This window comes from Pecten maximus, chromosome 2 (genome assembly GCF_902652985.1).
Source record: "Pecten maximus chromosome 2, xPecMax1.1, whole genome shotgun sequence".
In the NCBI taxonomy this organism is placed as follows: domain Eukaryota; kingdom Metazoa; phylum Mollusca; class Bivalvia; order Pectinida; family Pectinidae; genus Pecten; species Pecten maximus.
The window spans coordinates 13,987,518-14,000,206 of record NC_047016.1 but is presented as its reverse complement, the minus strand read 5'-3'; the positions used below and the strand labels follow the sequence as shown (position 1 = coordinate 14,000,206).

At 34.4% G+C, this 12,689-nt stretch overlaps 1 protein-coding gene across 7 annotated transcripts; it reads left to right on the top strand.

Annotated features, from left to right (window-relative positions):
• The first annotated feature begins 35 nt into the window (after positions 1 to 35).
• On the top strand, positions 36 to 11,830 carry LOC117318337 (D-ribitol-5-phosphate cytidylyltransferase-like). 7 transcript variants are annotated; one of them, XM_033873374.1, is made up of 12 exons: positions 36 to 227; positions 1,412 to 1,556; positions 2,168 to 2,328; positions 2,948 to 3,048; positions 3,368 to 3,517; positions 4,026 to 4,130; positions 5,291 to 5,336; positions 5,820 to 5,908; positions 6,864 to 7,154; positions 7,929 to 8,455; positions 8,510 to 9,749; positions 9,793 to 11,830. In XM_033873374.1, exons 2-10 carry the CDS (start codon positions 1,414 to 1,416, stop codon positions 8,028 to 8,030), a joined length of 1,188 nt encoding a protein of 395 aa, XP_033729265.1. In that variant the 5' UTR covers positions 36 to 227; positions 1,412 to 1,413; the 3' UTR covers positions 8,031 to 8,455; positions 8,510 to 9,749; positions 9,793 to 11,830. The 7 variants fall into 7 exon arrangements, with proteins under 7 accessions (XP_033729265.1, XP_033729259.1, XP_033729267.1 ...); XM_033873368.1 differs by having other exon boundaries at positions 36 to 542; XM_033873376.1 differs by having other exon boundaries at positions 41 to 132.
• Positions 11,831 to 12,689: the final 859 nt, after the last annotated feature.

The window sequence follows — 12,689 nt, the reverse complement described above, 5'->3', positions numbered from 1 at the left end:
TTACTTCCGGTTGAAGACCGCCTATACTTTTTATAAACATCCGGTAGGTACGATGAGAAGAGTAGTGCCGGGCCTGTTGGTTTTCTAATTGTGACATTTCAGGCATTAATTTTGACGGATCTGCAGATATTGGTATATGCATTGAAATTCATTGTCAGGGTTCGCCAAAAAGCAACGTAAACTCAATAGTTCCGTCATTATTTCACAAGAACAACTAGCCCAACCAGGTTAAGTATGTTGTGTAAGCTAACAGTGCTCGCTCTACAATGGATTCTGGTATCAGGGACTTATATATCACATGAATTATAAGTCTCTGACTGTATATATAATAATCAAATGTGCTACTAGCGCATGTAAGAACACATGTTGTTGGAATGTTACAGAAAAAAAAGATAAAATGTCTGTTGGGTTTGCTAGCTCAGTAGCTGTCTGCATGCACGGTTGAGCAACGGCCGGGTATCGGTTTAATTTATTCTCGAAGGCTGGGCGGATCTGGTTGTTGATATTCCTGAATTTTCATTGTATGCGCATGCTTGTTCATAGTAAGTTAAGTTATTATATTTTCGATGTTGTAGACACTTTCCTGTTTCATTTGGAATTGGTGCCATTGACCACCCCAAGGACAATATTTAAGCTATATGAAATTGAGGGGCTTGGTTATAGTTAGAACTTGAGTTGATTCAGTGTTCAGGGTGAATACATTTAAAAAGAAGAGAGTAGTGTAGCATAATTATGAATAGAGACATGGTCACACTGCAGCTTACTTTGTACTGTATGAAATTCCTTTTTTATCTCAATCTATACCCAGTGGCTGGTGTCCGAGGGCTGCAGGTTTGATCCCCACCACTAATTGAGGTTGATGGTTATGTAAAACCATAAAAATCTGTAAGATACATATTTTTTATATTTGGTCAATTAACCCATAGCCAGCCTGCAGTCTAGATATGTGGCCCGAAGACATCTTCTTAAGTCCAAGTTTTAGAATCTGATCATACAGCTGTATGTACAGTATGTATAGGGTCTTATCCTGTAGATCAGTTGTTTCAGTGTACCCTCTAGTATATAATCTGAATAAATCAATTGATTTAAGTAAGGCAAATCAATAAAAAGAAAAAAACTTTGTGATTACAAACCTAGTGTGACATACTATTCATGTACAGGTACTAGCAATTGTATATATACCGTACATTTTTGTAGGTATATATTCTAAAATTATAAACATATATATTCTAAAATTATATATATATTTATATCATTATATGAAATTGATTTATGTAAGAGATATTTTTATTAATAAGTTAATGTTCTTTAAACTCATAACATTTTTGTCAACAAAATTTAACACTGAGAACTAATAGTTTTATGTTTTGGACTTCTGTAACAGTAAACTTAACTTGTTTTCTGTTTTTAGCAATGGCTGACACAGACGACCTACATGTGAGTGTGGTCCTGCCTGCTGGGGGAACTGGGGAGCGTTTTGGGAGCTCCACGCCAAAACAGTTTTGTCCGGTGTTAGATAGACCCATCATCCTTTACACGATCCAGAACTTTCACACGTACAGTATCTCTAACAATTGTAATGTCAATACAATATAGTGAAATGGAGTGATATCATTTAAATCTAGGCATCTAGTCATAATCTCACATAATGAGCAATCAGCTAAGAAAAAAATCTTGAAATTTTGATTGTTGATGAAAGATGAACAGAGTGAATGGGAATTTGAAATCAAATAAATTTGGAAATAGATGATCACATTATAATGCATATATTGGTCATGTTATGATGCTGATAAGTTTTACCACATAACCATGCATTTATGCGTGCACAATAACACTTTCAGAGATATATAACAAGGAAATAATTGTAAAAAAAGTAAACCATTTTTAATTAATATATCTCTATTTATTTAACAATTAGAGATATCTGTATTTTAAATACAGATATATCCAATTAAAATACAGATGTCTCTATTTTATACATAAATACAGAATCTTGAATTTAAAATACAGATAAGTAAATACTCAAACAGCTTGCCAAACAAAACAGATGTGCTAGACTTTGTTTATCAGTGGCTGTTCACATAAAATATGTCATCAATAGGCTAGCTGAGTCTGCTTTGAAGGAGTTGTTGTTATATGAAGTAAGCACTTGCCCTTTTTTTGACAGACTGAGTTATGTGAAGCACATTGCTGTGGTGGTGTCTCAGCCCTACATTGACTATATGGAGGAACTGGTGGAGAGCCATTGTTACAACAAAGTGATGGTGGTCAGAGGAGCTCACACACGTCACAGATCTATATACAATGGTGTAAAGTCCCTTAAATCAGGTGTGACAAAGATGTGAAACAAACAGTTTGTACAGAACAATAGATGGACTGTTTCCTTCATAAAGTGAATATGATATATGAATTAATTAAAGTGTGTCACACCCTGTGGTGCCATAACTACCATTGTCTGTTTAGTGGGAATCATATTATGTCAGAATTATCACAAAAGTCCAATACTTTGTTGTCAGTAATCATTCCATAGTTTTCTGTCATTTAGTGGTCATGTTTATGTATGGATCATCTGAAATGTCGGACATCCTGTAATGTAGAATGGAGGTCCACTATCAATGATTTTCAGTAATATCACTACTTACTGTTTTGATTTATGTAGACAGTTTGGACACCCATAAAAGTGTGATGATTTTTACCTGACAGAAAAACTTCAGTTATAGTAGCAAAGCAATGTGATTTATGTCAAAGAATATTCCCTTGTAAGCCAAATACTTCGAAACTTGACAGTGTTAAGTTCCATTTTCAAAAAATGTAACAGGTCAAACACAGAATTAAGTCTGTCTACAACTATACTTCTTGACACTATGTATAGCCTATCAGCTCTATCAGGGGTTAAGTGGATGTCTTTCTCTGTGATGTATCTGTTTACAGTACTTTCTGGTTATAGTGTTGGAGCCTTCTGATGTGGTGATAATACATGATGCTGTACGCCTATTTGTTGGTGAGAGTATAATACATGAAGTAGCCAAGGCTGCCAAGGAAACCGGGGTGAGCTCCAGTATGGCTGTCATTCTTGTCTTACTTTAAATTAAAATTGGGGCAAGAGTTTAAAGAAAGAAGATGGCATTTCTGAAATGACAAAAAAAAAATCACTAAATTATTAATCATAATATACTTTTTGACAGAACCATTGAATAAGAGAATTCTGTGTTAGTTAGATATAGTGGCTTTGTGATGAGTGATGGCAATGTGTATCAGACATCAGACAGGGTATGGCATATGTATATTATATTTTAAATATAAATTGACAGTTAATATTGCAATATTGTGAGTTTGAGAATAGTTATAAGTGTTATATTTATTCCAGGCAGCAGGTGTTCACCGTCCGCTGATTTCAACAGTGATCGCATCTGATGGATGTGGCTACCTTGAGGAGTCACTGGACCGAATCAAATATCGGGCCAGCGAGATGCCACAAGGATTCATCTTCTCTGTTATTCTATCTGCATACGAAAAGGTCTATTTCACATATAAATGCATAATCCTGCATTTGTAAATAAATGAATGATTTCATATTTCTAATTAAAATAACATGTCAAGCTTATCATCATGATATTAATCAACTTGATTAATTATATCAAATACAGTATTATTATAGTTAACTGGTGGCAGGTCACAGTAGAAGCTGATAATGACCACTTTTACTATCTTGAATTAGAAGTTTCTTTGGTCTGAGCTAATAAAAAAGCACATTCATCAGGAAGATATTTATTTGTTGATTTAAAAACAAAATATGAAATAGAAACTTTTCATTACAGCAACAAAAGATTTAATACTGATTTTCACGTCATTGTATTGTAATTAGCCACCTGTAAAATACAGTCAGTCCTTGTTTTTGTTCACAAATAAAGATACATGTACAGAATGTTGAAGAAAAATGTGACACCTTATGTCCTTTTATTATAGACATACATCAGTTAATGTCTAAATAGGTAATATAGTAATATACATGTATGATGTTTCAGGCCACAGATGACGATTTTGACTTTGGTACAGAATGTCTCCATCTTGCATTGAAATATGCTGGCACAAAGGCTAGACTTGTAGAAGGCCCTACTAATCTTTGGAAGGTAAACCAGTTACTTTTTTGCAATTAGTGAAAAGGATGCAACATCAAATTGATAAATTACATACATTCTGTATTTCCATAAAAATACTGATTTTCAAACCAGTGAGACCCAAGCTACAGATTACATACATTATCTCCTGGATAAATCATTGGGCATTTTAACAGCACCTTTTATTTGATTTTGCCAGCAATAAGTATTTGCTACAGAAAATAGTTTTTTTGTTGAGTTTTGCTAATGCAGGTTTTAGGCTAGTGAAAGATTAGTCGTTCCAATTTGGGTACACAGTAAAGGTTCAGGGAAATAACTGTTAATACTACAGATATCTAATGTATATCAACATGTTGTAAGCATGTTTCTATCAATGTTGTGTTTTGATTAATATCTTGTTTCCCTAAGATCATATTGCTCTCTAAATATTGTATGCTCATGGCCCATGTGTTTAAAAGGTGATTAGCTTAATCACTTGTTTAGTAAAAAATTGTTTCTCCTTTACTTTAAAACCTCAGTATTTATATTCTTTAAAATAGGCATGTAGGATTAGACCGAAAAGTGCTATAGAGTTTTGTAAAATTTGGTCAAGGTTGTTTTACCAGAAATTATTGATCAAAAATATAAAATTATTGTTAAACTATAACTAGCCTAATTTCTTATCAACTTTTAAACAATTTATTATATATTTGTTATATCAACTGACGAGGTTAGTGTATGTTTATGGAATATCAAGATTGTTAATATCTCATGAGGTCTGAAAAAAGTCACTCCTTAAATGATTGTCATTACATCCAAAGATGGATGAAAATCCAAGAAGGGAAGTAATTGATGTAGTGGACTGCCTGAGAAATGACGAAGTCTTTAATACCAATAGTTATAGTTGAACTCTCTCCTAACTTTGCCTCACTGTAGTGTTGTCATTATGTAAACTGATGTAAAGCTGGACATAAATGTTGAAGAACATTATCATTTAGAATTAGCTCAGGTGATGGACATAGCAATGTATTTTATAAACAGTTAGGAGGAAAACAAATTTGTGAAAGATGTATATTAACGGAAGGATGTTCCATTTCACACTGTCCCAGACAACCATGCACCATTGCTTCTTAATGATAGGTAATTTAACTCTTGTCAGATATCAGTATTGTGATTGATGATTTTACTGACAGGTAACGTTAAGAAAAGACATCTATGCTGCAGAAGGGATTCTAAAAGGTATGTAATCTACTCATGATGGAGGGAAAAGAGAGAGACATTATGGACTACCAGGAATCAATAAATTGTAAAAGGTGTAGATTAACTTGAGTGTTTTTCTCTACCTACATTTTACACCATTCCGTCTTTAGGAAATTAGCGAAGATACTTTTGGCTGTAAACCAGGACAAAATGACCTGTAGTTACTTCTATTCCAAAACTGGGAAGATGATAACAATTATTGATGAAAAATTTAAATCAGCAAAAAACTTAACATTCTCCAAGAAATATAGTTATTCCTAGTAATAGGTATACTGGATCACACCTTCAGAGTGATAGCCAGTTTTGATAGTTTTGTGTCTTTGTTCTTATACATGTAAAATATGTTGTAGTATTGTTCTTCAGACTGTAGATGTATACCCTCTACATGATAATATGAAAATTAAAAGTTTTTCATTTATTGTGTTAGCTGTCCAACAAGCTGTACATCTTTTTGTTTTCCAGAAAATGAGATGCATGTTCAAGTGGCCGGATGCTGTGATACAGAACTTGTCACATGTCTACAAAGGGACTTGGGGGCTCGGCACCTTAAGGTGACATTATCCAAATGCTGTCATGTGTACCTTGAAATATATGTTCACATCAGCCAAACCTCTTATCAAATAATCACATGGTCACAATTAATACACCATTCAAATACATTTGTATTAACAAAAAGCTGTTCACATTAAAGAAGTGCTATGATATTCTTTAGATACATCCTGAAATGATATGGTCACAAATAATACGTTTAAATACATACCAGTATATATCATATATTGTCATATTCTTCAAATTCATACAAATTTTATGGTAAAATCTGCAATTTGATATTTCAATTAGTCATGTGCTAACTTTAAAGTTATAGACATTTGAATTTTGTCTCATCAAACACATTTTGCCATTTCAAATGAAGTTTGCCATTTGAAATTGGAATTGTGTATCGGAAACAATCAAGATTATGAAGTGTGTAGGTATCGACTCGTTCTCTGCCTTTCTACAAAGACTGATGACATTTAAAAAAAAAAAAATTCACACCTAAAAATATGTTATTGTTGTCTTTATCATGCTGGTCTAGAGGGCAAACAAGTTTAAAGGGGCCGCAGTGGCCGAGTGGTTAAGGTGTCCTGACACTTTATCACTTGCCCTCCACCTCTGGGTTGCGAGTTCAAAACCTGTGTGGGGCAGTTGCCAGGTACTGACCATAGGTGAAGGGGGACTATAGGTTTCCTCCCCATCCGTCTGTCTGTCTGTCCTTCTGTCAGTCAGTCCACTCAGTTTTCCATACTTTTGTCAGCCATTCTTTAAGGTATGTTGGTGAAAGTTGGCATGTAACTTCAGTATGAGTAACTACAGATCAAGTTTGAGTTTCAGGATTTTTGGGTCAAAGTCGCTGTTACTATTTTTAGCGGGGGCCGATAGGGAACACGTATAGCTTTAGCAATACCCTAGCATGCTTGTTTATCACAATTACCTTCTACGGCCATCATACTGATTGTTCTGTTCTAGGTGGCGGTGTGCGATTCCCAGGAAACATGTGATCTTGTTGACACAAACTGTACCGTATACTACCACACTCAGTTTGACTGTGATGCTATCACAAAATACACAGAAAATCTTATCAAGGAACAGAAGAAGGATTGTCATGTCCATTTAAGACCATTCATGGATAAGGTGATAGTTCATGTGATCATGGTGGGAGATGTGATGGACTGCTGTAGAAATGTGAGAGAAGTCGTGCAGGGAAATAGTAAATGTTGGAGGAAGAAGAATCTGCTGGTATATTTTGTTTTGAGTGAGGTAAGATTTGAAAAACAGGTTCACAAGTTTGTGTTCAGGTATAATGAAGATGGACAAAAAATAATAATTCAGGAAAAGTAAGTACCTAAAAAATCCTAGATATTGATAATCTTTTTTTCTTTCTTGTACCCCGTCTACATTTATATTATTGATAGTAATGTCTTAATGGCCATTTTTTGTGTATAAAAAAGATCCAGCAGTAATCAGACGGCAGTACATCTTTGATGTCATCATTTATCATCCTACATTTTCTTGCTCAGTCTAAAAACTAGATTGGTTATCCCCTCATAAGTTCAGCACCTTTCAAAAGTCCTTAATGTTTCAGAATGAAAATAACAAGAGGTCCAGTGGACATGCATTTTTCATCTCAATAATCAATATTTCTGTAACCATCTTGTTCATAATACTGCTACAGAGATCTACAAAAATGTACCTGTTTTTGTATCCGAGTCTTAGTACCAGACATTTTGTAGAAAAATTCCCCTTCATCAAGTGATGTTGTTGACCAAATGTGACCCAAATCCCTTTAGCAGTACAGAAGGAATTTTAAAATGTTACCTGTTTCCTCTATTAGTATAGGCCTGACCCTTTGTTTATATAGACAAGTAGAGATTTAAAGATATTGTTGAAAGACAAACAGACAATGGAAGCTTCACCAAAGCATAAACTTACCATTCTAGGCTAGGTAAAATAAGCTGTTAAACATGTCTTATTAAACCGTATCATAATTACTGTTCAGTTGATTTACAATCTGAATATGTTTTATCTCTACAGCTGAAAACAAAGATGGCTGTTGTATCAGAAATGGTGGCAAGTGTTATATGGACAAGAGACCCTGTAATGCATGGACAGACATATATGGCCTTGGACTTGTGACAGCCAGATCTGAATGGAATATAAAATTATCTCGATGAATAAGGACACTGTGATGTCAGAGGTATCTATGGACTGCCCACCTCAGTGTCAACATTGACAGTGTGATGTCAGAGGTACCTGTGGACTGCCCACCTCAGTGTCAACATGGACAGTGTGATGTCAGAGGTACCTGTGGACTGCCCACCTCAGTGTCAACATGGACAGTGTGATGTCAGAGGTACCTATGGACTGCCCACCTCAGTGTCAACATTGACAGTGTGATGTCAGAGGTACCTGTGGACTGCCCACCTCAGTGTTAACATGGACAGTGTGGTGTCAGAGGTACCTGTGGACTGCCCACCTCAGTGTCAACATTGACAGTGTGGTGTCAGAGGTACCTGTGGACTGCCCACCTCAGTGTCAACATGGACAGTGTGGTGTCAGAGGTACCTGTGGACAGTGTGGTGTCAGAGGTACCTGTGGACAGTGTGGTGTCAGAGGTACCTGTGGACTGCCCACCTCAGTGTCAACATGGACAGTGTGGTGTCAGAGGTACCTATGGACTGCCCACCTCAGTGTCAACATGGACAGTGTGATGTCAGAGGTACCTATGGACAATGGACATGTGATGTCAGAGGTACCTATGGACTGCCCACCTTTGTCAACATGGACACTGATATAGAGAAAAACCTAATGACCTACCTGGTGTGGACACAAGACATTTAAGATGACCAGATGGACGTTCAGGGTGTTTGTCTGTACAGAGACCTTGGGAACACTGAACTTGTTACCTATCTGATCATGAACTGTCCAACCTCACTTTATAGAGTTTTTTTATTTTCATTTTATTTTTTAATACCGTAAATATTCGCGTATAGTGCACACTTTTTTTCAAAAATTGACAAGTGAAAAAGACCACTGCGCACTATACGCAAGTACAAGTGTAACACTGGAAAATACTAGTCGCAATATACCGCTCGGCTAGAGAGATCTTCTCCTTTTTATTAATATTTTTTTTCACATAATATTTACATGGTACAAAAAGACAATGTTCATATACACTTGCATACACATACTACAGTCGAACCTGTGTATAAAGGACACTTAAGGGACAAGGCAAAAGTGTCCTTTATAGTGATGTGTCCTTTATATAGAGGTTCAACAATTTATGTCTATATCAGTACTGGAATCTCTTTTAATCAGTAATTGTATTGTTCATGTACATTTGCCTTCAAAAGTAGCATAGCATACGTAATTTAAATCCCTTATTTCCAATTTGATGATAAAAATCGTAAGGTAGTGAAAACTTGATCTGGTGTCTATTGATAAACTAGGTTGTGAAAAAGCCTCCATTATTGGAGGAATAGTCTGTTTGCGATTTATATTTATCAATATTGTAATAATTCTCAATGATCCTTTTTACATTTCTAACAGAAGTTGGTCACTTTTATAATGAATTCCAAAACCTTATGATAATTTTTTGAAAGAATTGAAAAACACATTTTTAAATTGATATGGAACATGACAAAAATTCTTGAAATTAACCTGGATACGTAGAATTACCAACTCTGATGTCAATTGGACAATTATTGACAGATGTATGTGCCACGGATATCAACAAGTTGTTAGTCTTGGGGGACAATTATTATATAAACCTATAACAGAAATATAACAATCGATTCTGGAAGGTAGAATTTTTAACCTATGAAGAATATATTGGAAAAATTGAGGTTAAGATAAGTGATCTAATGATATGCCAGTTTGGTATAATACACATATCAAGGTGATCTAATGATATGCTGGTTTGGTATAATACACGTATCAAGGTGAATAATGCTCCAGTATTCTATCACACCTGGTTTAATAAAGAAGAAAGATACTTGTCAGATTTGATTTGAAAAAATGAAAACTTTCTATTCATATGAAATTTTTGACAAAACATAAGACTTTTCCCCACCACAATACACTTTTTTATGGTTTGAGACGAGCTGTTAGAATGATATGGTCTAGATCTGGGTTTAGTCAAAACCTCACCATTGTTGACACTGTTCATCCTTTTATAGCAATTTATATAAAAAAAACTTTCATTAGAAATTAAAAAGGCTTTTGGGATGTGCAACATTTTTATTTCTAATATCAAATTTAATACAAGGAACATTGAAAAATGGTTCAATGCATTAGAAATCAGTTAAGTTGAACTTAAATTACTACAAATAACAGTGTTTAAAACAACAAATGATGTTTCTTTGAGATGGCTACAGTACAGATTTGCACACAGAATACTAGCAAACAACAATTACCTTACAAAAATTAATATACTTGGTGATTCTACCTGTACTTTTTGTAAACAAGAAGATAAAACACTTACATGTACATATACTCTGTGACTGTGAACATGTTGAAAGGTTGTGGATATTACATGTACATTGTACTTGAAAACTGGATATTTGACAAAACTACAATATATCTAAATCTGCCCAAAAACATATACTGTTTGGAAAACCAGGTAAACAATATGACATACAATCCTTATACTAATTGTTAAACAATATATTTATGTTGATAGAGTTGCTCAAACAACAAGAGGAGAGACTTGTGGGATCCTGAAGATGTTGTTCATAAAACTATTGTTATATATAGACTTCATTAATTTTCAGTGCTGCTGCTAGGGATCAAATCCAGGACATCTGGTTTACTAATGCTCTGCTGGATGAGCTAAAGAGAAAATCTCCTATTATAAATAGGTCTTTTACCACTGAAATAAATATCATATTTTAAATATTGTCAATATTTTTCTACTGTGACAAATAAATATTTTCTATTTTCACTCCAAATTGACTGATCACAGAGAATGATTTAGTGTGACATAACTGATACACAAAAGCCAAGTAACCAGATGTTGTCTTATTAATAACATAACTTGTCTCGACATTTTCAGTGGAAGATGGATTATCTGTTTATGAAAGCTCATAGCATTTAAAAGAAAACATAAATAAATAAAATATTCTTCTTTTAATTAAATTTTTCATATGTATTTTACTTCTAGTACATGTATATGTTCATGAAAATATCAAAGTGTTCACCTCATATTAGGTGAAATATAACTTATTTGTCACGAATCAAGTTCAGTTTTTTAATGTGACTTGTCCAGCATAAATCACCACAGACCTATACCCCCTTGAAAGTCTTCAACAATGATGACTAGACTAGAAAACAAGACCAAAAGTTCTGTTCTGTTGAATGTACAGCTCTGGATATAATTTAGATTGCATTAACTGAAACAGTATAATTGATAGTCACTTTAAAAAACACTTGTTTCAGCAATATGTAAATTAGACCAAAACAATCATCAAATTGTCATTTACTCATGATTTGTATTTTATAGATTGTGACAGTACATATAATATGTGTAAAGGATGGTGCAATCTCATTGTTTGTGAGGGACACAAAGGTTGTGAATACTCATTATTTAATCATGGAGCGATGTAAACATTTCTTCTCGTCAAAGTAACTGGCACTTTGGTTTATTCGCAGGATGTTTATTTACTTGATGACATAAACTAAGCAATGTGTATTTGGGAGAATTTGGCTGTTTATCACATGGTTTTATCATGCTTATTGCAGAGAAAAACAAGTCTTATCTGTGTAATATCTCTTTGTATAATTAATGCACTTTTATGTTGTAGATCAAAATATTTTTATATTTACGCCATATTTTCGAAGTTAATATTTTTATGGCCCGATATATCCATGGTACTGGTATCGTGCAATATTTGCATATACATGTAATGAGGTTTTTAATTAAATATTAATCTCGGATTTGTTTGTTTTCATTTAAATATTTTCTAAATCGCTGCTTGATGATTAAGCTGAGTTACAGTATACCAATATAAAAAACAAACAACAGGTTATATGGGTCTGGTATTCTGTGCTTCATAATCTTTGAAAAGATCTTTGAAATCCAATGTCATTAAGCCTGTTGTATTGGCCAGCATGCTAACAGTTCAGATTAAACATCAGTTCTTAAAAACTGATTAATTTTTGGAAATCATAGGGTCTTATTGGGAGGAAACCGAAATACTTGGAAATTACCCAGGTTATCGTGCAGGTGACCCCATACCTTTTCATGTCCAATCTTGGAATTGAACCCCGGCCACCTAGGTGAAAGGCAAGTGTGTTACCACTGTGCCAAAGATCATCCAAATTTAAAAGCATCATTAAATGGGAATTTAAAAGAGAAACAATATAGGCTTTATCTTGTTATCACTGTGTACATTTCATACTCTGGGAATTAATTACATATATCAGTTATGGACATTTGGTGATGTTAATATGGTGTTATATTAATCTTGTAGAATCAAATACTGACATAGATCAATATTTCAGATTCTACCAGGGTGGTAAAACACCAAATTAACTGAATCAAACGTCCTTATTGTTTAGGGTACCCGAGACGAATTCTTATTGCAATCACCTGTCCGGCATCGGTTGTCGTGTGTCGTAAACAATTTACATTTTCAACTTCTTCTCAATTACCAACAGGCCCAGAGACCTGATATTTGGTCTGTATCATGTAGCAACAGGCCCATTCTTCTTGATAACCAAAAGGCCCAGAGACCCAATATAAGTTCTGTAGTATGCTGGGCTGAAGGGATACCAAGTTTGTTCAAATGGATGACC

What these genes read in the sequence shown, in the direction of transcription:
- LOC117318337 (XM_033873363.1), top strand. Translation starts at nt 1,363, where the DNA reads ATGTTTTGGACTTCTGTAACAGTAAACTTAACTTGTTTTCTGTTTTTA. An exon ending in ACGATCCAGAACTTTCACAC is followed by an intron (nt 1,557 to 2,167) that starts GTACAGTATCTC and finishes TTTTTTTGACAG; the next exon opens with ACTGAGTTATGTGAAGCACA. An exon ending in GCCCTACTAATCTTTGGAAG is followed by an intron (nt 4,131 to 5,290) that starts GTAAACCAGTTA and finishes TTTTACTGACAG; the next exon opens with GTAACGTTAAGAAAAGACAT.